Source organism: Desmodus rotundus, chromosome 5 (assembly GCF_022682495.2).
Source record: "Desmodus rotundus isolate HL8 chromosome 5, HLdesRot8A.1, whole genome shotgun sequence".
Classification (NCBI taxonomy): domain Eukaryota; kingdom Metazoa; phylum Chordata; class Mammalia; order Chiroptera; family Phyllostomidae; genus Desmodus; species Desmodus rotundus.
This window is the reverse complement of record NC_071391.1, coordinates 127837162-127863140: the sequence shown is the minus strand read 5'-3', so window position 1 is coordinate 127863140 and position 25979 is coordinate 127837162. Positions and strand designations below refer to the sequence as shown.

Genomic DNA, 25979 nt, shown 5'->3' with positions numbered 1-25979 from the left:
ATAATTTGACAAAACCCTAATGATTGTTGTTTCAGAGAGACAAAGATAAATATCTTATTAGCACTTCGGTTGTGAAAACAATAGTTAATAAGAGAGACCTTCAAATTTGGAAGGATTTTTACCAGTGGATTAATGAGAAGAGGGACAGAGAGTTCATGGAGTTAATTTCGTAGACAGCATGGCCCGCAATGTTCTAAGCAGAGAGGAAAAATAGGCAGAAAAAAATTAGTAATTTACATTTTTTCTGTCCCCAAGAATTTAGTCATGCATTTATGTACAGAGAGGCAAGGTGTTCAAGTTGCTTAAAAAATAAGAAAAGATTATCACAAGTAAAGTATTTTCTTGGTTTACTCTATTTCAAAATAACTGCAGTTAGATTTGAATTTTTGTAACTGGATTTTAAAAATTTGAACTCTAGCATTCATTTTATTCCCTTCTTAGTTTATCTTGATGTGCACCATATCAAGTGGTGCAATAGCTGTGTATGTGTCTCCTTGTATGTATCTTCACGGCAATTTCACTATTAAAGCCCAGTACTTTCCTTTTGCCACCTTCTTAACATTTTAAATTTATTTCATTATGTACCTTTATAAATTACATCAACCTTTAGAGAACAAGATGGATAGAAATCAGCTGGAATAAGAGACAATTACAATCTCCTGGGAGTCTGGGTCATCTCATAGTTTTGCCATTAATTTGCAGAATAATGTGATCAAACAGAAACACTTAAGTTTTTAGTTTCAGTTTCCCAATATATGAAATGAAGAACTGAGACTAATGATCACCAAGGTCTGGTTCAGTACAAGAAGGTATATGACTGCTTGACTAAAACTTGATTCTATTCCCTTACGTGTTCAATACCAACAATGAAATCTTGAATTTTGGAGGCATTTGATCGAAACTATCCATCATCGGCATTTTATAATTATAAAACCTGTTTGGGGCCTCCAAATGAATAGGGATTTTCAGTTCAACCTGTGTGACTAATTAGTCCTTTCAGTCACAATCTTTGGCTCAGAGAGATTCATATTGACAAAGCTAGAAGCCTAGATTTGCATGGTAAACATCTGTCAGTATTTATTGAATTTGGAAATGACCAAATCCATTTCAGGAGTTGCTTTGTCTGAAATCAAAACAGACAGAGCAGGAACACATTTGACCACACACATACGCTAGTTTCCCTTTCAGCACCTCCACTCCACTGCCAGCAGCCTTCGGAGGTCTTACATGACAAATTCCAATCAGTGAGAATCCAGGAGGATAGATTATTCCACTGGCTTCCTAAAAATTTTAACTTCACCTTTTTTTTTTTTGCCAGCTACTCTACATTGCTTTGGCTAAAAATGAAAATGCAATATGAGCATGGAGGTCATCATTAGCTTAAAAACAATATGAGGTGTACTATCTTTTTAGAACATTAACTTGAACTTTCCTAACACCGAGTTTCTACTTTGCAGGTTTATTATTTTGCAAAATTCTGCTAGAATATAATATTCTTTTTTGATCAGTCAGGAATCCAATTCTTTCCTTTCTTCCATAATTTCCTTTCAATTCATTCATCTGTGGCATTATTTTCACATCCCTATTTTCTCTTTGAATTTTGCCTATTAGTATGACCAGTATCAAATTCATATCAAAATGCATGTTCGAATGAGCAAGATATTGTGATCTTTTTACCATGGTGGAGTTTTTCTGCCCAACCCACTTTCACCATCCTGGAACCATTGCATACATTTTAAGCAGCTAAGAAACTCTTGAAGAAAATTGAATGGCTTTCAAGTCTGTCTTTTTCCCAAGCAGACAGCTGATTTATAGTCCCTTTTTGTAATAACCTAAGGCATCAGTTGGGGGAAAAAAACATTAAAGAAATGTGAAATCTGGCTGTTTTCAGGGATATTTAAGCCTTACCCTAAATATTCGTGAATGCCAATGTTCAAACGTTAAAATAGGGTAAATGAGTATACAAATGGGTTTCCTTTGCTTTTTTTGAGCAGGTACTTAACTGTATAACACTAGGATGATAGCACCTCCACCTACACTCTGAGCAAGCTTGTTGTTGGTAAATATTTAATGAAGTAATAGATATGGGAGTACTGCTACATTTCAAGAAGAATAAGCTATTTGAATTGAAGTGATTGTTGTTATTTGCATTAATGAGTGATTCGTTCCCACGCTTCAGAATAGAGTGGGCACAGTAAGTTATTTGCAGTGAGAGCCATCATTTATGCCTTGCTAGGTAGTGACCACATTTTGTGCACATCAGAAAATGCCGTGCATAGATATTTGTTTCATATTTGGTAGTGACTAATAGATCCTCATTTTCTTTGTTACACAGGGTCTGTGCAGAGTTTTTCAATTCCTTTGCACCTTTAATAGCATTGTTGATTAAGTACAATTACCAATTTGATATATCTCTTTATTGAATTGACTTGATCACATTGGCCCACTCTTTGGAAATTGGATATCTGTATTATAATTGTGTGGGGGTTTTTTGGTGTTTTTTATCTTGGTGAAAATTGCAACTTCCCCGATCTCCTAGAAGCTTCTTGCTCCACAGGTTATCTCTGCATTGGGTTAGAGCCAGCTCGGGAAATTTGTAACAGGAATTCTGAATCCTGACATCTCAGGGAAACACACCTAACAATAACTCTTCTCGGGGGGGGGGGGGACTATCAGATTCAGTCCTAAAAGCTGGACATAAATGTTCTCTCTCTCTTCCAGAGAAGTTTCATATAAACAAAAGTATTAGCAAGAACAAGTGTCCATCAATTAGCCAAACACATCACACTTCCCCTAGCACCATACCCCCACCCATCAGTTTTCTAAGTGAATTCAGTCTAAATATCCTCCATAGCAGTGAACAATTAGGCTAAATAATATTTCCAAGTGAGTGCCATTGCTTGCGACGATATTTTACTTTATCTTTGGATTGTCTTTGGATGTATAGCCAGACAGACTACTTCTGTTGAGAAACAAAGTTTCAACCGTAATTTTACAGTAAATCAAGGATTTCTGTGCAGGCATCAAATTCATAATGCGCATCCTTTCTCACAGTTGGAGTTCGCTCTTTTTCTCATAAAGCAGATTTGTCCTAGTAGAGATTTGTAGGTGTTTTCATAGGAATGTATCAGTCTTCAGCACAGCTATTTAGCATGAGGAATAAAGTCTAAGAATGCTGTTTTTACCAGAGATGAAACATTCCAGAGATGAAACATTTCAGGCTAAGTTTCTCTATCTTTTTATATATATTTTTTACCACACTGGTATGCAATTGTGCTATATTTTAAAAAGTGATAGCAGGTAAATGTACAGCAAATTCCAAATTTCTCTTTCTTTCCTACCAAATGGTTGTTCCAAATAACCTTGGATATTAAATAAATTGATTTAAGTTTCTTAAAATTCATTTTTCAGTTACAGTTAACATACAAATTATATTATTTCCATATGTACCACATAGTGATTAGACATTTGTATACCTTACGAAATGATCACCCCAATAAATCCCGTACCCATCTGACTGGTCTAACTAACTATAAACTGAGAACATCCTTTCTCCCCCATCCTGATTACATTTTCTCGCCCTATACCATATTGGTGTTTATCCATTGAATATAATGAACTAAGTTTCAATGTCTTTATTTCTTGAATTCTGTCCAAGTCATTTTTTTCCCCTAAAGGTAAGGAGACCTTAGTATTTTTGGTAGACATTTTGAGCAAGGGCAGATGCCAGGTGAATGTATGGCCCGTTCGGAATTAGGGAAGATCAGCCTGGCCCTTTGACCTCTGGGTGATTAAGTGTACAGTTAGGGGTGGATGGTTATGCAAAGCTAATGCTTTTGCTTGATCACTATTCTGTCTGTTTCAGCAGGTAGTCTCTTTTCTGAAAAAGGTTATAAGCATCAGCAAAACGTATACTGAAGAATAGAATTGATTAATGCAACATATTTAAGTTTCTTTCCATCATTCTTTCAATAGCGTGTCATCCAGAGGCAACTCCAAACACAGTGAATTAAATTTGAATTACACAGCTTTGGCTAGAAAATTGTTCAGTTAATTTAGCCTCCAAAGTGAAATTTAATTTTTGCTCCTACACTTGAACCACTTCCTGATTTTTAAGACAAAGATGATTTCTGCCAGTGCATCTACTGATTCAAGATCTTTTATTCACAAGACTATTGCTGTGTTTTTAAGACTGTTGCTATTTTTAATTTCTGAAGGAAAAATATAAAAAATATGAATGCATATTCATTATACCAGAAAAAGTACATTAAAAACTAAATTATAGTTATACAATAAAGTCATATTGGTACAGTTTTTTTCCTACTCTAAAGAGCTGCAGAAGGTACCATTTAATGGGCGTGTGTTTTGTTAGTTTAGGTACTGTGTCTTGTGAAAGATAACACTGAGAATATTCTAACATATTCTCTTTGCTATGGAATTGTTCCAAAAGGCTGTTGAACGTAGAAAATAGATCAACTTTTAAAACAAAATTTAACTTGTATGGCTAAATAATTGAGTCTGCATGAAACACTGTACAATGAGTCACACATTTTTTAGTCCATGAATTGCTTTTAAGAAGCAGCCTTTATTTTGTAAGCTTGATGTTTGACTTCTAATCCAGAATTTGAACGTAGACAGCAAAAGAGGGAAGCTTACCTTTGTTCAAAAAAGTACCAATATAGCTACTGTATTTTGATTACATGTTAACATATAATATTACATGGAAGATAATTCACACATACAACTTCCAGTTTAATATCTAAAATTGTATTATTTATAAATATAGTGCAAAAAAGATTAAATTGGTTCTACATTTGTGAAATAATAGCCATAATGTTGATAATACTGCAACTTTTTAAAATATTTACAATATGGTCCTATTCTAGGTACTTTTTGTGTACTGATTTAATTCTTACAATAGGAATTATGTGGCCCAATTTTTCAGGAGAGAAGATAAGGCAAGAGAATAGTTTTTAAACTTATAAATCAGAGTTCCTCAACTTCTGCACTGTTGGCATTTTGGATAAATCTTTTTGTGGGAGGCCTGTCACATGCATTTTAGGGTATTTACCAGCATGCCTTGTCCCTCCCCAATAGATGCCATGGTAGCTGGCACCTTCCACCCCACCCCACCCCCACCCAGCCACCCTCAGCCCAATTACGTCAACTGTAATGTCTCCAGACGTGGCCAACTGTTCCCCAGGTAGAGAAGGGGGAAGGGGGTAACAGCATAGCTGGGACGTGAGAGAATTTACTCACGTCCTCCTATCAAGAGCAAAATGACAACAACCCTACACTGATTTCATTAATATAGTTAATGTTCCTCAAGGAACAGGAGCAATTCTCTTGTAACCTTAAAGTTAATTTAAACGAGTATCCACTGTGGTTGAGAAAAAAGTAGCTTTGCACTTGAAGTTAGCTCTAAAAAAAGTGAAAAATCTGCTCCGGGGCGAATTGGAACAGTTGGCCGGCAAGACCTCATAATCCAATAACTTGTTATTCTCAAGTCAGTTTGGATGGTAGCCTGCAAGATTGCTTGTGCCAGAAGGGGGATGGGGTTTTTTTTTCCTTTTAAAGCTCATGTTAATGAAAGATACCTGTGTTACTATCACACTCACTGCTAGTAGTTATCACTAACGTGAACAGTTATAATTCTGGGAAAACTGGTATTTTGAACTTCGTTGTTTAAAATAATAGCAGCAAAATGAATGAATCCAGTCTCCTAATTGTCTCAGAGGAATTAAGAGCAGAATAATATGAAACCATCTCAAGATGCTATTTAAATGCTTGCATTTAATTAAACTTATATTGTGAAGCATTAACATCGGAACTAATTCTTTATTTTTAATTAAAGATCCTGCTCTTGGAAGTTTTTTAAACCTAATTTTTGTCACAAAAGTGCATCATCCCTTGTCTGCATTTTTCAAAACGGCACAATTATCTTCACATTTATTTATACTTTAATCTCTGACTGTATGAGGCACTCCTTTAATGAAAGCACGTCAAATCATATTTCTGTGTATTGTTAAATGTAAGACCTATGTTACTTTTTTAAAAAGTTTTACTAAGGTATAACTGATATAATATACTAGTTTCAGGTATACAACATAATGATATACTGTTTATATATATTGCAAAACGATCACCACAATAAGTCTACTAAACATGCATCACGTACATAGCTACAACCTATATGAATCCCACGTTTAAATAAGGATGTCATTAATGTTGCAGTTCTGAGTATTGTCTAAACAACTGTAATCTCCTTAATCCTTAGCTGATGTAATGGGATATTTTCCTTCTTGTATCATGAATTCTCTCTGTGTTAGCATTAGCCAAATCTGATGCAAACCTTCACAATTTCCATGCAATAACTGTGCTGAATTTACCGCTGCTTGTAAGTGGCAGTAAAAAACAACCCTTAGTGCTTGTAAATGAGTTGATTATGGGACTAACTGCTAGGATTTACACACTGCTTTTTATTACACTGATGGTTATCTTTTTGCCGAAAGTGCAATGAAGCAAGTACAATGTCACGGAGAGCACTGTCACCTCTTCCCTATTTACTGTAAAATACCATCCCCCCAAACATGCTTTACATTTATTATGAAACCTTAATGCTAAAAAGGAACAATGGAGAAGGACACCTGCTACCTAAATGTTACAAAAATGAGAATTCATTGTGAATGCAAAACACAAAACTTTAAAATACCTTAAATACACTCTATTTGCTTCCTCTTTTACATTAGTGAAATATACTCTCTGTTTCCTAATAACGACAAGCTACATCTCAAAGATTCATCAAACTCTACCTGGTCACGAATGTAAAAGGTTATAGCTATTCTGCTTTTAGGAAGCCAAACACAAGTACTGCATAAAACCTACTGATGCATACATTGTAGCACTCCAGGGCTGTAATAAATTTCAAATCTGTTTCTGCCAGATTGTTTTAAACCTGTATGCTACTGTGTGCAACTTCTCCATGCAGTTGAATGGATGGACGTCTACAAGTTGGCAACCACCATTTCCATGTCTTCATGTAAATTAAGCTATAACCATGTATTCACAAATATGTAAATCCTTTCATGACAGATCTAGAATAAGTTGGGAAAAAAGTAAGCTCTGTGTCCTTGGGAAGGGAAATACTGAATTTGACTTCTCATCCTGTCAGGTAAATACAAGCGGTATTTTGCTTGTCAGTGAGACAAAGATCAGAAGTTGTGTTAGGTCCCTTTAAATTAATCTACTGAATGTGATTCTTTTACAGACCACCGATGACATCCTTGTGGCCTCAGCAGAGTGTCCCAGTGATGACGAGGACATTGACCCCTGTGAGCCGAGCTCAGGTGGGTTAGGTTAGTCGACTTTTTTTCTTACTTTCTTTGCTTATTTTAAATCTTTGTTGCATGCCATAGTCCTTAGAAAGCTTTGCATTTATAGCTAGAAGTCCATCCTGTTACAGAGTACCTGGTTGTGGGATAGGGGTTCTTGCTTTTTACATGGATAGATTTCCCCCCCACACTTACTGAAGAAAAATTTAAAACAAAAGCCACCAAAATTATGTATTTCAGGAATAGCAGTGGGGGGTTGCACCCAAGGCTGGTCCCCTACTGCTCACATTCCATTAACTCACAACATAATTTCTGTGTATGACAGTATAATGGGCTTCCCCTCTGGTCACCTATAGCAAAATTGTAAAGCTTAAAAATTGCAGTGCCTTGTGGAAAATTATTTGACCTTTCTACTGACAAAAGTCCCCACTAGTCACTCTACCAGCAAATTATCTTCAGTGATATATACCTGAATTTTGGAAGTGAGGATATTATGGCAGCCCTAAAACAAACAGCAGGTAGCGTCCTTGCTATGTTTAAAACAGAATATTTGAGTCTTGCCTCCTCTCCCTAAAATTCAAGCTGATACATTTTAACTCTAGCTGATGCATAATTTCTCCTCCTCTTTTGTGATAGGGTGTGACTGACCAACACATAAATACTGTTTCCATTCAGCTCTGTTCTACTTCCCCTCCCTTGTATTCAAGTGCTGGCTGTGGACCCAGAAAATTAATCACAGCCTGGATTTTATTTCAGATATTTGTTATACCCAGTAGGAGGGGCATTTCCAGAGTCTTCTTGGTAAAGCAGTGTTTCTTAAAATTCAATGGGTTTCTTGTTTAGGTTAGCAAAATGAAGGAGGCAGGTAGGGACTAACCACTATCCGTTAACTCTCAACCTCTGTGGATGTCAGCTACACCAGCGGGAAAACTTCACATCACAATAAACTCATTTGCACTGTTGTGAAGAATATTATTTTAAAGTAAATCTACTCATTCTGATATTTGGGTCTTTAAAAAGGTGGTTCAGGATGCATATCTTGCATTTCCTTTTGAATATCACTATTCCGCATTGATTTTAGCTTCATACCCTCAGCACTTAGAGAAGCTACTGAATGCTAGTGAGGAGCAGAGGCTCAGCAGTCCTGGCTCAGCAGAAGTTTTGCGAGATCCAGACCAATGTATTCTTGTCCTCCTTCCTCTGTCTCCGGAATTTCTTTCATATGCAGTTATTAATTCTAATGATTATCCATTCCATCCCTCCCATTTACCGATCTCCATGAACATTCTGTTTTGGTTCTCTGCACAGATATAGTTTCTTTATGATACCTTCCTGGGCCCCTTTGCCAAGAACCTGCCTTTGTTTTTATTGGTATTCTCATCTTCTCTGTGTCAAAAAAAAAAATCACTTTTTAAAATCTATTGTATCAGTCCCTCAGTCTCATCTCTTTGCCTTCTCCTCCCTCAAATTTCTTTTTTTCCCCTTTCTCCTATTTTCACATGCCCAGCCAGCCAGGACATTATCTTTGCTCTTATCTGAGACCTTCCAGCATGGATTGTTCATAAAACAGAGTCTGGTGTTGGCTGTACATTGGGCAGGGGCGGGGGAGGGGTTTATCTAGAAAGCAGTCAAGTTTTTCAGTATTTTCCACTCTATTAACAAAGCACTGAAAACAGTGCGGGTTCTTACTGACGACACTACCTGCTGACTTTCCTCTGGCCTGTCTCTTTTTGCCATGCAAGTAGAGGCCATCATCTTCTTAAGCAGAGTCCTCACCTTGACTATCTAGAAAACCTTATTGTGAGAACTCTAATTGCATTTAACATTGTCACATTTGTTTTTCTTCTTGAGCACAGGTAAATGATCAGCATCTTCTAGCCTTTCCTAGAGGTCTTAATAACCATTCCTTACAGACTAGTTTACTGCCTCTCCCTTTCTCCAGAACTGGGGGTGGGAGAGAGAGAGGAGAGGAGAGAGAGATTACCCTTGTATCACCCTCTGGTCCTTTTTATTCACCTGAGTTTTGCCAGCTTTGTTAAACATCATACAGCAGGATGGAAAGTGAGGAGCAGCATGTTCATAACCATACTCAGGGGTCTTTTTGCCCTTGTTTTCTTTACCACACTTAACACCATGTAAGAGAATCTCTCTCACTTCTCTGTTCATTACTTGTTCGTTGCATGCCCCTCCTCCCCAAGAAGGGAAGCTCCATGCAGCAGAAACCCTGTGTGCCTTGTTCCCTGCATGGATCTGTCGTGTGAATTTTAACTTTGTCCTGCTTCAACCAGTCTGCTGTCCGGTGCACAAGAACCAGCAGCTACGACCTCTGTGTGATGATACTACTTCAAGACCCTCGTAACAAAGCCCCGCTGAACTTTTCATCCTGTCCCTCAGTGTTTCTCTCCTTACTCCGCAGTTTTCAATTCATTAATCCCTTGTAAGGCTTAAACTCCAGATTCTGTTGCTTCAGTGGGATCATTTGCCGGAGGCTTTTCTTGTGAATTACCTCTCCTGAAAGTGTCTCAATAGTGTATTCTACGAATGGTTTTTCTTTCTGTGTTACACTTCGTAAGTGACATCTCTGTCCTACATTGACTTGTTCTGTCCAATTTCCTAAGACTTTTTTCATTCCCATCTTTAATAATTCATGCTGTGTTGCTCTTTTGGTAGAATTGGCTCTGTGTGACAGCTTCCTATGAGATTCTCACTTTATGATATTTCCCTATTTTCCAACTATTTTTCTTGACAAAGAGGGCTTTTCTAATGCTCTTCAGTCTGAACATTGTTTTATCATAGAATGCCCCTCCTGCAGGCCTTTGTTTCTTGATGTACTGGTTTTCTTAAATACATTTTTCTTGCTTGCATTTTATCTTGAATACAAATGTAAAATAACATGGACAACAGTTATAGTTGCTGATGGTATTAGATTTTGGATACTGTTAGCTATATCGTGGTAAAAATCATTTCAGATTATCAGCAGGTCATATTTTAGAATACTGACTTTTTAGAGAAGTTACATATTGAGTTATTCAGAAATGAATGTCGGGCTGGGCAAAAGTAGGTTTACAGTTGTTCATATGGAAAAATAAGAGAATAATTAGTAAATAACAATATAAGGATAAACTCTGTATTTTGTGTATTCACAACACTAAGCCTACGTTCGCCCACCCCTGTATATCTGTCTGCTATGCACTTCTGCTTCCCCTTCAGCAAGTGAAAGCAGATATTTTTGTAAGGATAGCATAATAACATCTACAGGTGGATTGCCTGACTCTCCTGTGATTCACACCAATATCTTTCCCACTCCCTGATATATTCACATATGAAGGTTCTCTACTCACCCTGACCCACAAGCCCTTCAAATTGGCTTCTTTGCTGAAAATGTGCTATGTTCACTAGGGTGGGTGCCTTACTAAGGCTATTAATAAAACAAACAAGAAAAATCTGGCATATTCTTGAATACAAGTAAATTATGCCTTCTATCAAGTGTTTGACAAATTTTAAATACCATGTGGTTCCCCTCAGAACTCTCAATGAAGAGGGAAGTTGTATGTCTGGGGGGTTGTCAATTCTACCATTGGTTAAGTAGTATTGATTCCTTTCTTTCACCCATGCTCTGTTAAGCTTCGGAAGCAAAAATAGAAAGTTTACATCTTCAGTCACATTCTACAAAAGGACATCTGTCATTCTACCCTGAATGCTTCTCAGTTAATCTTTATGATTACCGGGCTCTTCAACTTTGACATTAAAATACCACCTATGCTTCAGGTTATTGCAAGAGTTAAAACTAATATTTAGGGTGCCTACTGCAAAGCCTGGCATAGAGTATAGATGGTGGCTCTCTTTGTTTCAATTTAGTTATATACAAAGAATATTCAAGCTATTTTTCCCCTTTTACATAATGCTGTTACTTTTCCTGGCTGAAAATTGGTGGGCAATTGATGAAACCACTCAGGCCTCCCGATGGGAACCGTGCATGTTGAAACTAGATCAGGAGCAACCCCCTGGGTGGGAACACATGGAACTCAATTATTCTTGATTGCAGCCATGCTGTCCTGCACGGTTAGCATTCGATGACAACTTCACATCGGTATAAACAGTGTTTGGAATATGAGAGAGTAACGATGCAATTCAGGAAGTCTAGTTGAATTCCAACGCTCAGCTGAGAGGTAGAAGTCTGAAGCAGCCATTGATGACTAGGTCACATGCCCTGAAATGCCTGCTTTCCGCTTCCTGGACATGTGATGAGTGAATGGCTTTTTTCTTCACACTTTCTGTGCTCTTCCCTCAGCCTACAGATGTGGTTGTTAGGTTAAATGAATTAATATCTGGAAAGGATGTTGTAGACCAATGCCTTGCTTGTAATAAGAGCTATGTGACAGTTTGCTGTTGTTATTTGCATTGTACACATATCTTCCAGGACATTTTTCCACGTGAACATCATTTTTTGTAAAACAGATTTCTTTGCAATCTTATGTTCTAGATTTACTCAGTAAATTAACAAAATGGCAACACTACAAATCAGTAAAGTTTCAAGATGATCCTTAATCATGTCAGTCCATCTTAGTTTCGAGGTCCTCTTCTAAACAGAGCCCTTTCTAAAAACTAAAAACTTTGAAAAGGTGACTTTATGTTGATATCTGAGATAGTAAATGAAGATAGTGACCCTCTTTGGTGTGGGATCTTCCTTTGTCTTTATTACAAAGAGAACAGGGCCAGCTTCTGGCTTCCTGGGAGCCCTACTTAAGAAGGACGATTTCCTCTTTGATTTACAGTGCTGAGTATAACCCATCCATTTTTTCTGTGCAGTGTGTGTGTGGGGGCTGGGGGGTGGCTAGCTAAGAGGATATTGGGCCACTGTCACATCAATGAAATCTTTGTCAAACAAGGAAAAGAAAGCTTTATGGAATAATAATTTGAAACACTGGGCAGTTATAGGAGAAGAAAAGGATTATCATTTTTGTGACAATCTTTTAAGTAGTAGCTGAACCAATGCAGATGACGTAGATAATACAGCCCCTCAAAGGAGCTGTCGATTGCCCATTAGTTGTTCACGTCGATCAGGGTTCAGGTTAAATGAGTAATGATAGATCACAGTAATAATTAGTATTTAGTGTTGATCATTGTTCTTTGTACTTTATAAACATCACTTTATTTCATTATTTTCCAAAACTGCAGTATTTTAATATTTCAGAACATTGTTTGAAAATTCAGACATCTCACAAATATAGGATTAATTTTTAAAATGTTCATTTAAATAATTCCATGGTTGGCATAAATTTAAATTTGATGGCAAAAGGTCCTTTGCATGTATTACTATTCATTAGGCTAAATTTGTTGCAATTACCATGCAATTTTAAGTGGTTTTACAGTGTGCTATTTTGAGAAAAGATCAAAGGATTTCTATTGAACTGATCCCATTAACCACATTAGGGCTAAAGATATGAATATTGAACAAGGTGTATCTTTTCATTTAATAAGTAATCACAATTATTTAAAGAAATATATCACTTATTAGATCATATTTTTAGAGCCTAATAGGAAGAGAATTTTGTGCATATTTAAAATTGGGGTATTTATGTGAATATTCAAAAATAAGTTTAATTGGCCCATAATAGCCAACCATTGCTGTTAGAATGGGGAATTTTAAGCTACAGCCAGAAAACAGCAGTAATGACTGATCCATTTCTGGAAACATCTAAGGCACTTCCTTAGTGTCGGGCCACAGTCATTGCCAAGGGCGCAGCTAATCGTTTAGGTGCAAGAAGGGGCAGCTGGAGTTGGGGCACTGATGGGAGAGGTGAATTTCAATGTCTGACATGAGTGGAGAAATTTTTTCACCATAAATTTAATTTTCTAGAAGATAAATAAAAATGAACACTGTATGGTTAAAATGAAAGTCATTTTAGACATTTGTACTGACTTCCCCGCTTTTTCTCTGAGAGCAGTACTATCAAAACAAAAATTACATTGGACAAAGTTAAGAGAAGGAAGCCAGACCTCAACTTAAATGCAATGAAAAAAAAATAGGCTGGAGAATTATAAGAGCTGCATTGGAGGGTTTACAGACTACCTTTTGGTGGCTAATCTGGACACCCAAAGTAAAAGCAAACCTTCTTTTTCTATATCTTCACGACGGTAGGTACTTCTAATCGGAGCAGAGCTCCCTCAAGGTAGGCTCCAACCCTCCCACAGAAACCAGGAGATGGGGAACCTGAAGGTTAAATTTCACAGGGACAGTTCCCAGGTCCTTGAGAAAAACTGCCCTGGGTTGTAACACTAGCAAGAGGCTTTTTAAAGTATTTACATATCAAAGGGGCAGAGAAGGAATTTGGAATTAAGAGTTTTCTAAAGTAAATGCTCAAAGGAAAGGGAGGTCAGGGACCTAGAGGCAGGAAGAATCCTGTGTGAAGTTTAATCAAACTGGGGGAGTTTAAAGTCTTGGCCAGTGCAGGTGATTCCACCTTTCCAGGCAATTTGATGCACCAAATTAGTTTCTGCTGAGATAGTAGGAAACAAAAAAATAAACAGAAGGTGTTCTTTTTGTTTGTTTTCAGAGCATAGCAATTTGTATTTAACATGAACTCTTTTGACCTCTCAGTGATTTTAGAATTTTTTTAACAATATAATGGACTGGATCATTGTCACTTGTTAGAAAAGCTCTTAAAAAGCACTTTTTAAAAAACTGTGATATGCAACAGGGAGTATTAGCCTGGGCTATAACTTTGGAGTCAGAACTAGTTTGAAATTATAGTCTTTCCTGGTCTGGGGGAAGGTACCTAGCATCCTTGATGCTCAATTTCCTAGGCTGTAAAATGGGTAGGAGTGTTATAAGATCGAAGAAGATGCGTGCAGAGTGCCTGGCATTTATGAAGGGTATTAACATATAATTTATGATAAAACAAAGTGTGAGTAGAGAACCTTTTACTGCTAGCTTGAGTTTTGTGGCAGTGGCTGCATTGTTCTACTCTGTAGTGACCCCTCTCGAAGGCATCCAGATATGATCTGAGTGAGAACTGAGCACAGGCCCTCCCTTTTAATGTTCAAGAGAATGGGCTCTATGCAAATGTCTTAACAGATGATAGGCCACTTAACATAGCTCCTTAGCAAATAGTGAGTTTGCTGAGTTAGAATAAGCATTTACTGGAAAATCTGCAAAAATACGTGGCTGCTGATAGAGAACCTTCTTAATAAGCACCAGAAAAATCTGTTCAGTAATGAGGAAACAATACATTTTCAGGCAGTCTACATGTATTCAGCCTTAAAATATAGCTTTTCATCTCAAGTCCTTATGAGAAAATATAGAAATACCATAGGGAGCCTTTCTAAAGTGTGAGATGTCCTATTGAGCTTTGAAAGAAACAATGAAATGTATTGTCCTGATTTAAAATACTAGTCAAAATTAGAGGAAGAAATGTGGTTAAAGGTTTAGGGAAAATATGAGGTAATTCTATTTCTTATGGAAACATGAAATCCATGAAAAATTAAATCATATTTTCTTGTAATTTGTGCCAAATGCCTCACTTGATAATGAAACTGGTTTCCTGTAGAGCTTTTTTTGACATTTTATTAATTACATTTCCTCCAATGATAACAGAGGTAAGCCAGCACATTTTGAATACCACTCTACAGGGAGTGCTGTCTCTATGAAGAGCCAATATGTTTTCTTTGTTGGTTTATGTGCTCCAATGAGCAGCAAATGCTACATTAGGCTTTAGTCTACGTGTCTCATCTCATCTTATGTCATCTGACCTGTTTAGTGAGTCACTCTCATCAAGAAGCCTGCATTGGTAATAAAACAGGAAAGATAAAAATACACTGGACTCCCAGTAAAGATGGCAGACTAGATAAATGCTATGTTCATCTCTTTCCACAACAATGCTATTGAGAACCACCCGAAGACGAGCTGAGTAGAAGTCCTATAACTAAGGATATAAAGAAGCAGCTGGAGCTAGACTAGTCAGAAAGGCAGAAAGGGCTGGTCCCATACCCACAGTGTGGTGATTGTCAAGAGGGATATCTAGGCTGCAGAGTTGCTCCTGAAGAGCAAGGCATCCCAGCCCCACATTAGGCCCCTCAATCCAGGGCACTAATGCTGAGAAGAGGAGTGCCTATAACGTTTGGCTGTAAGAACTGCAACAATTGCATCTGAGTGAGACAAAGGCCCAGGCATTCCTCTTGTAGGTGAGGAGGCATGCACAGCCTCACTCTCTCTGGGCATAGGGGCCACAGCTCCAAAAGGGACACCTGGGGAGTAACTGAATTGATGATGAGCTTCAGGGAGAGGACTGTGAGGGCAGAGGTTAGGAACTCTCTCCTGGGACAGAAGTTCTGTCAGGTGCCATTGTTCCTTTGTTGAGCAGTGCCACCACCCAGCCAGCTGGTAAGCAACAAATCTGAGCTCTCCATTGACCTGGCTAACACAGTTTGCCCCATCCTGGTGAATCCCTTGAGATGCCCCCCAGCCTAGTTCGAGCAACTTTTCCATACAAATAGCCTGCCTGGGTTCATGCTGTGGGATTTCCTAAAATCTATCAAAGGTCCACAGAAACCAAACAAGCAGCACTGGCCTTGGTGGGCCCTGTACCTTTTGCTAAGTGAAACCAATACCCCCACCCTCTAGCATATGCAGCAACAGGTCTCCCCTTGCACTGTAACTCCCACTGCTTAGCCCTAAACCTGGCATAAGCTGCAGCTAGTGTTGGCTTGGAAGTAGCTTCAACTAAGTGGCCACAAACCTGTCATAGTGGCAGCTGGCTTCAGCTCACATTGCGGTGTCCACCGAAGGTTCCAAAGCCAGGCACTAGTTGCATCTGGCCTCAGTTTACACCATGGCCTCTCTCAAGCACCTCCGAGCCCACACAAGCAGCAAACATCCACAGATCACTTTATTGTTCTCACCAGATGACCCCAAACTGAACACAAGAACCAGCTAAACTTGCTCTGTCTCATAGTCCTTCCCAAGAGGCTCCAAAACCAAACCAGAGCCCCACCCAACCAGCTCACAAATGATGTAGCCAAAGGGCAAAATTTGCTGGCACCAGAGCTTTGCTAAAGCAACTCCTGCTCTGTGAAGTCAGCCCCTGCTCACAGCTCATCCACTGTAGTCATAGCCAATCCTTATAGGCACTCGGCCTGAGGATCAGTCCTACCTGCTGATACACCAACAGTAATCGAGGCTCAATTACAACAGGAGGGCACACACAAGTCACACAAGGGACACTCCTGAAGCACCTGGCTCAAGTGACCAGGAAGACTGAGCCGTAGGCATTGCAGGACATCTATGAAATAAGGCCATTATGCCAAGGCTGGGAGATGTAGCAGATCTACCTAATTAAAAAAAATCCACAGAAAGTCAGCCAAAATCAAGAGACAAAGAAACATGTCCCTAATGTAAGAATAGGACAAATCTCCAGAAAAAGAACTAAACAAAATGCAGACAAGCTATTGACCATTGACCTAATATAGAGTTCAAAACACTGCTTATAAGAATGCTCAATGATCTTAGGGAAAAAATAGATGAACTCAAGGAGGACCCTAACAAAGAGATAGAATCCATAAAAAAGAACCGGTCCGAAATGAAGAATATAGTAGAGGAAATAGACAGTAGACTTGATGAAGCAGAGGACTGAATGAGTGATCTGGAACACAAGGTATTAGAAAATGCACAATTGGAACATCAAAAAGAAATTTTAAAAAAATGAGAATAGATTAAGAGCCCTCTGAGACAATATCAGGTGTACCAGCATCCACATCATTGGGGTATCAGAAGGTGAAGAAACAACATGAGAGACTGAAAAGTTTCCTAACCCGGCAGAGGAAATAGATGTATAAATCCAGGAAGCACAGAGTCCCAAATAAGATGAACCCATGAAGCCCACACCAAGATACATCATAATTAAAATGCCATAGGTTAAACACAAGGCAAGAGCCTTAAAAGTAGCAATAGAAAAGCAGTTAGTTATGCACAAGGGAACTCCCATTAAATTATCAGTTGATTTCTCAACAGCCACTTTGCAGGTCAAAAGGGATTGTTACAAAATATGCAAAGTGATGAAAAGCAAAGAACTACAGCCATGGTTACTCTACCCAGCAAGGCTATCATTTAGCATCAAAGGAGAGAGAAAGAGCTTCCCAGACAAGATACAGCTGAAGGAGTCCATCATCACTAAACTAGTATTATAAGAAATTTTAAAGGGTTTCTTTATGTAGAAAAGACTTGTTCAAAATATGAATAAGAGTATACAAGAAACAAAGTAGTAAAAGCAGTGGATCAACCAACTCTTAAGCTAGTACAAAGGTTAAAAGGCAAAATTAGGAAGATCATGTGCAGTTACAATGATAAATAGGTGATACATACAAAAGATGTAAAATAATAATTAAGAAAAACAAATGTGAAGGGGGTGAGTAAAAATCTGTGACTTTAGAACACATTCAAAATTAAGCAACCATCAACTTAAAATACTGCTGTAAACATAACTTAGTATATATGAAGAAACACAGTAACCACAAAGTAGAAATCTATAAGAGATAAGAAATAGAAAGGAATCCAAACACTGTACTCCAGAAAGTGATAATATGCAGAAGAAGAGAACAAGATAATAAGGAATCGAGAACTACAAAAACAATCAGAAAACAATTAATAAAATTAAAATAACATGCATACCTCAAAAAACAAAAGAAATCTCAATGAAACAATTTAGCATTAAACCAAAAGGAATTAGGAAAAGAAGAACAATCGATGCCTAGACTGAGTAGAATAAAGGAAAAATATGAAGATCAAAGTGGAAGTAAACAAAATAGAACCTAAAAAAAAAAATAGGAAAGATCAATGAAACCAAGAGCTGTTTTTTTAAAGATAAATAAAATTGATAAATTTTTAGACAGATTCATTAAGAAAAAAAAAAAAAGAGGTAGGTCCCAAATGAATGAAATCAGGAAAGAAAGAAGCAAGGTAACTACCAGCACCACAGAAGTACAAAGGATTATCAGTAAATACAACGAGCAATTATATGCCAAAATATTAACAACCTGTAAGAAATAAATAATTTTTCTACAAACATACAATCTTCCAAGGCTGAATTAGGAAGAAACAAAATATGAACAAGTCAATAATCACTAACAAAAATTAGTAATCAAAAACCTCCCAACAAACAAAAGCCCTAAACCAGATGGTTTCATAGGTGAACTTTATCAAACATTCAATGAAGAATTAACACTTATCCTTCTCAAGTTATTCCTAAAATTTGTAGAGGAGAGAAGGCTCCAAATTCATTTTATGAGGCTAGCATTACCTTGAATCCAAAACCAGACAAAGTCACTACAAAAAAAGAAAATCATAGGCCAATATCTCTGATGAACATAGATGCAAAACTCCTCAGTGAAATATTAGCAAACCAAATTCAAAAAGACATTTAAAATCTCGTACATCAGGAACAGGTGGTATTTATTCCTGGGATGCAAGTTTGGTTCAATATCTGCAAGTCAATTAATGTGATATACCACATAAACAAACTGAAGAATAAAAATTGTATGATCATATCAATAGAAGCAGAAAAGCATTCGACAAAATCCAACATCCATTTTGATAAAAATTCTCAGTAAGTGGGGATACAGAGAAATTACTTCAACACAATTAACACCATATTTGACAAACCCACAGCTGACATTGTACTCAGCAGTGTAAAGCTGAAAGTTTTTTGTTTAAAATCAGGAACAAGACAAGATTGTCTACTTCTAAGTTTTATTCAACATAGAATTGGAAGTCATAGCCACAGCAATCACATGGGGAAAAGAAATAAAAAAGTATTCATTTGGAAAGGAATTACTTGCAGGTGACATGATACTATATAGAGAGAATCCTAAAGAATACATAAAAACTATCAGAACTAATAAATGAATGTATTAAAGCAGCAGGATGTAATATTGATATTCAGAAATCAGTTACATTTTATACAACAGTAATAATCAGAAAAAAATTAAGAAAACAATCTCATTTACAATTACATCAAAAAGAATAAAATATCTAGTGGTAAATTTAATCAAGGAGGTAAAAGAACTGTACTTGGAAAACTGTAAGACACTTAACAAGAAATTAATGAAGACATAAATAGGAGGCTATAACATGCTTATCAATAGGAAGAATTAACACTGTTAAAAAATCTATAATATCCCAAAGCAATCTGCAGATTCAATGCCATCCCTATCAAAATACCAATGGCATTCTTCATGGAACTAGAACAAATAATCCTAAAATTTATGTGAAATCACAGAAGACCCCAAATATCTAAAGCAATCTAGAGAAAGAAGAATAAAATTGGAGGAATCATGCTACCTGCTATCACACTACAGGGCTATAGAAATCAAGACAGCATGGTACTGGCATAAAAAACAGACCCATAGGTTGATGGAACAGAATAGAAAGCTCATAAATAGCCCCATCCTTATTTAGTCAATTAATCTGTGACAAAGGAGGCAAGAATATATATAGTCTCTTCAATAAATTTTGTAGGAAATACTGGACAGACACATTAAAAAAAATGAAACTGGACTACTCGCTTGTATTAGATACAGCAATAAAGTCAATATGGATTAAAGACAAATATAAGACCCAAAGTCATAAAACTCCTAGAAGAAAATAGGCAGTAAACTCTTTGACCTCTCTCTTAGTGATATTTATTTGGATATGTCTCCTCCAGCGAGGAAAAAAAAAAACCCCAAAATACATCAAATTAAAAAGGTTTTCTCAGAGAAAAAAACCATCAACAAAACTAAAAGACAATTTCCTGAATGGGATACGTTTTCATTAATACATTCAATAAGGGGTTAATATCCAAAATACATAAAGAACTCATACAACTTAACACCCCTAAAATACAAGCAATCCAATTAAAAAGTGGGCAGAGGATCTGAATAGACATATCTCTATAGAAGACATACTTAAGGCCATCAGACATGTGATAAGATGCTCAACATCAGTAATCATCAGGAAATGCAAATTAAAACCACAATAAGATACCACCTCACACATGTCAGAATTGCTATCATCAATATATTGACAAGCAAGTGTAGGTGAGGATGTGAAGAAAAGGGAACATTCATGAACAGTTGGTGGGATTGTAAAATCAGTGTAGCCAATATGGAAAACAGTATGGAGTCTCCTCAACAAAATAAATAGAAGTACATTATGACCCAGCAATTCCATTTCTGCATATTTATCTGAAGAAATTCAAAACACTAGTTTGGAAAGATATAGGCACCCCTGTGTTCATTAAAGCATTATTTATAATAGCCATATATGGAAGCAACCTAAATGTCCATCAATAGATAAAGGGATAAAGAAGTGGTACATATAGACAATGGAATATGACTCAGCCATAAAAAATGAAATCTTGCCATTTGTGACAACACGGATGGATCTAGAGGGCATTACACTAAGTGAAGTAAATCAGACAAAGAAAGACAAATACCACATGATTCCACTTACATGTGAAATCTAAAAAACAAAAGAAATGAACAAACAAAACAGAAACAAGCTCATAGATACAGAGAACAAACTGGTGGTTGCCAGATGGGAGGGCTGTTGGTGGGACATGAAAAATGTGAAGAAATTTACACAAATTGCCAGTTACAACATCAGTCACAGGGATGTAAAGTACAGCATAGGGAATCTATAGGCAATAATATTGTAATAACTCTGTATGGTATCAAATAAATACTAGACATAGGAATAATCACTTCATATATATATATAAATGTCTAATTACTATGTTGTACACTTGAAACTAGTATAATATTGTATGTCAAATCTAGCTGAAAAATAAATAAGTAAAAAAAACTAAAACAGAATACTTTATTAATTTGCCAGGTTATTTTAAAAAACTGTTAAAGATGCCAATATAGGCAGAAACTATCAATTAAATTTTTAAAATACAGAAAGAGAAGTACCAATGTTGTCACATCTATGAGCACACACATTTTACATTTCATTTGAGCAAGCCTTGGAAGTCAGGGTGTCTGAGCCCCATCCCAGCCCACCCACGTGCTCTGTGATAGAAACAAGGCACGGGACGTCGGTGTGTGTGATGTTCTGCATCCGCACAGTGGCATGAACAACGTTAAATGCTCATGGTGTCGTTGTGGGGAAGAGGCAGTGCATGTAGTGAGTTGGGCATGTCAAAGTCCTTAATATAAATTAGCTTTTATTAGCAGTACCAGGAAATCGACTTAAACCATGTCATAAATGAAAATAAACCTGTATCTTTGACAAGAAGGGAAAATGTTAGTAATTGGCCCTTTAGTATCTAGGAAGGTTTATAAAGTATTTCTGAATTCTATCAGCACAAAACTTTCCTCAGTGTCCACTATGAAACTATCAAGACACGAGCAGTGTTTCAGTTGCATAAATTTAGCTTGCCAGGATGGAAAGAGGATACGTATCATCCGCTATTCTTATTTTTGGAGGAAAAAATGCAGGTTTCTGCCCTACAGAGCTTCTGAGAGAAGGAATGATTAGCTTTCCTGCCTGTTCTCATAATCCACTTGCTTTTCCTCCTAAGATATTCAGGTGCGCTCTGGGGTGCCTGACTTAACTGGATGTCCCCGCCACACAACCTCCCGCCATGAAAGATGGCTTGTCTTCCACATTTCCCAATTCTAGGCTTGACATGATTCCTTCTAATGGGCTCAGTGGGGAAGCTGTCTAATCTTTCACCTCAGCTATTGCACTTTCGCCAGAAAAAATGTGATCTTTTCCCAACAAAAGAAAATTGAGACAGCGATAGCTCCCTGACAGGAATATATAAATGATCACCCGAAGCGAGCAGACCCAGTTTTAAAGTCAGGGAAACTGTACACTGCCTCCTTACCCAGAATGACCTGGGCTTAGTTGCGGTGCAGGAACCCAGTTGAGGAGCATCCAGAGCAAGTAAAAAAGGGAAGAAAAAAAGAATTGACCTAACAATTTTAGAAACAAACCCTAAAACCTAATCAATAGTTATTATTTCCAAGATAATAAGCCTTGCTCTCTGTTATTACCAAAGAGTGGTCTTAGATGATCGATTTCATGAAACCTAAAAACATAAAATATCATAATAATATTTTGAAAAGGAAGAAATTTAACTCACTCCCACTCTAGGTGCCAGAGAGCATGATCCATAAAGATAAAAGGTGTCGCAGATCAACAGAAACCAGCTCCATATGCAGCATGACAATTAATGGTCTGAACTGTGTCCTGCAAAGTAAATGGTCGTTTGCCACCTGAATTCACAGGGCCTCCCTCCATGGAAGAGAAGTCCCTGAAACCAGTGACCCTGTAGAGACAATGTCCTTTGTGGTCCCTTTCACAACAGACTGAGCCATATGCAGTACATATTGCACATTGTCTACTTGTTGGGACATCTGCTAATTCAATACTTTTGTGTGGAAGACACAGGGAAAATAATCAGACCATCGCTGGTTTGACATGGCACTTTCACATTCATAGTCCCAGCTTGCGAAAACCCTGGGAGGTAAATAATGTATCGCCCTTGTGTTTCTGATGAAAGCGTATTAGCAAAGGGTAATGAATTGCTATGGGTCACTCAGCAAGTTAGGCGTAGTGCCTAGAATAGAACGTAAGGTCTGACATGCTCCATACCAGTCTGCATTGCTTTCCTAAGATTTGGCAGGAATGCAAGCTCATTTTACTGGAAAGGGAAGACAGATGGCAGGGGGTGCAGGAACATGTGGCTGCCAGTGATAGAACTAGACAGCTGCTTAGAAAAGAGACCTAAAGTGCTCAGTTCTATAGGGAAGGATAAAATCAGGAATATTAATAAATGAGTCCGCAAGTCATAAATACACACACAGTGAACGTATAAAGCTGTGGCAGGCATGCCTGAGTTCAAACTTTGGCTGTGCCTCTTACGAAACCTACACAATATAACCTCTCTGAGACTCCCTTTCCTTTCCTGTAAAGTAGTGATAATACCTACATCACAGAGTTGTTACAAGACATAAATTAGATGATCTGTGTAAAGTGCACAGCACAGAGCCAGCTGTAGAAAAATAATTCAATAAAGGTGACAGTTGTTACCTAAGTAAAATAAGGAAAGAAATGTAAGCCGTGCACTGAGTCACAAGTCCCAATAGCCACCTTGAGCATCGGTTGACCATCAAATCATGTGAAAAAACATCTACTAAGGGTAAACCCATGCAATACTTGGGAGGAAGTCAAGAAAGAGGGTTTTGATAATTCAGCATATTCAAGTTAGCTCCAAGGTATTATGAAATCTTTCCCGGAGCTCTTCAAAAATCTGATTTTACTATAAATTAGGAAGAGGAACAAAGGCTATTGTAGCTACTGCCATCAGAGAACTGTGAGGAATGCTGCAATATTCACAAGCACACAGGAACACGCACACTGTTACTCTGGCTATAACCTTGATGCCACTTTTGTCTTCCTATAAACCAGGTCCCCCTAAGATTCCTGGTTCCAGATTTGAGGATTCCTTGGAATTGATCCCCTAGGTTTATTTGAAGATTGATTGTTAACCTTTCTATATGTAAAATTGTGAAATGCATTTTAAGAAAAGTGATTTCTTGGTGTATGTATTTCTGGGGATGTTAGTCAATGAGTTTCCAGGAAAAGAAGCTATTTTGCTATGGAGGGGTTTAGTGGAGTAGAAATGAATAATAGAGTGTCATCTACATTTCAAAATATAACTCTTCTCGCATTTTCTGAAATGTAATACATTTTGATGAAAAACACATACAGACTTTCCAAGCTCCCTAACTTTAAAACAGATTTTCTCAATTATTGCCTATATGGCTTTTCTTCTGCTTGACAATTATGGAAAGTTTGATCTGACGGATGAGGCCCTTTTCAACTCTATCACTCTGAATGCAGCAGGAATAAAAAGTACCCTAGAAATTCCTGCAACTACTCTGCTGAATTTGAGCAGAGTTCCAAGTCAGCTCTCCACCATCTGTAGTGTTGTGAGTATCGGATGATGTGATGTAAATAGGCACCCAAATGTATCACACTGAAGACTGCTAACTTGGCTGACTTAAAATATAAAAAAGGTGAACTATTTCCATGTGCAACAACATGGCTGGATCTTGAGGGTATCATGCTAAGTGAAGTAAGTCAGACAAAGGACAAGAACCATATGATTTCACTCAATAGTGGGATATGAAACAGAAAGCAACAATCAAACCAAAGAAAGAGACAAACTCACAGACACAGACAACAGTATGGTGGTTACTGGGGGAGGCGGGTAAAGAGGGTAAAGGGGATCAAATATAGGGTGACAGTAGGTGACTTTTTGTGGTGAGCACACAACACAATATAAGAAGTTATATTATAGAATTGTACACCTGGAACTTGTACAATATTATTAACCGATGTTACCCCAATAAATCGCATTAAAAAGTCACTGAGTCAGTGTGATTAAGCACATAGTACTTGGAGACACGAGGGAATAAATGCAGATACAAGATTTGCAGTGATGCACATTCACCCTAATTCAGAAATCACAGGAAAAGTGATTTCTAGTTTAATTAAATAAATATTGCATTAACTTTCTTTTACTGGAGGTATTATAGATGGCAAAAGTTTGGAAAACATTGAGGTCAAAATATTTTGTAAAGAAATATGCGATGTTACCACCAGTGTTTGGCCCAGTGGCTTATTACCCTTACTAAAACTCAGAAATCAAAGGTCTTTCACACTTTCTTCATAGTTACATCCATCCAAATCTATTCCTGAAAATTATAAACTTATGCAAATCTCTTACTCCAAGCAGTTAGAAAATACACATTTTGCAGTTAGTATGTTCAATCTTCACTAGCTGTTGGGAGGTGACAGAAATGGTAGAAAGACAAATAGAGTCTCGGGAAACTACCGAAGACTAGCAATCTAGTCTGAAAGAGAAGAGACAACACAATAGAAATAAAGCATAAGTCTTCTTGATTCTGTTCTCACCAGCTTCAGGCCATTCTAGCTCATGTCTTCCTTTGCTAGAAATCTTCAGTGGCCTTTCAGGGTTCACTAGAGGGCCTCAATCAATCTCCTTTAAGTTTAAGTATCCTCCCAGACACCTTCTACTCAGCTCTTTACTTTCTAAAGCACCCCCCCATTATTATCTCTCTTACTACCCAATGTTTATGCCTTCTTCTACTATTGAATTTTCTACATTTAAGTTGTTGGCCTTATATTTTCTGTTTTATTTTCAATATACTGTTTTTAAGTGTTTAGATGTTTATTTTATTGAAATATAAAATTTAAGAGTCACATAGAGCACTCTTCAAACAGAGATTAAAAAATCTCTTTTGAATCAGTAACTATAATCTCTTAATGATTTCTTTTAAAATTGAATTTTTTGTGGTAACATTGGTTAATAATATTATATGGGTGTAGCCCTGGCTGGTATGGCTCAGTGGATTGAGCACCAGACTGCAAACCAAAGGGTCGTGGGTTCATTTCCCAGTCAGGGCTCAGGCCTGGGTTGCAGGCTAGGTCCCCAGTATGGAGCACAGGAGAGGCAACCACACATTGGTGTTTCTCTCCCCGCCTTTCTCCTTCCCTTCGCCTCTCTCTAAACTAGATAAATAAAATCTTTAAAAAAAAAGATTATATGAGTGTCAAGTGTTCATTTCTGTGACACA

At 37.4% G+C, this 25979-nt stretch overlaps 1 protein-coding gene across 30 annotated transcripts in view; it reads left to right on the top strand.

The window, feature by feature from the left end:
* NRXN1 (neurexin 1) overlaps positions 1-25979 on the top strand; it is a 1071808-nt gene that overhangs the window by 1035010 nt on the left and 10819 nt on the right. For 18 of the 30 annotated variants that reach the window (XM_024552821.4, XM_045189457.3, XM_045189449.3 and 15 more), the window contains one exon: positions 7268-7355. In XM_024552821.4, coding sequence (XP_024408589.1) covers positions 7268-7355 — 88 coding nt within the window. The remainder of the gene's footprint in view (positions 1-7267; positions 7356-25979) is intronic. The other 12 variants (XM_024552822.4, XM_045189458.3, XM_053924061.2 and 9 more) reach the window with 1 other exon arrangement.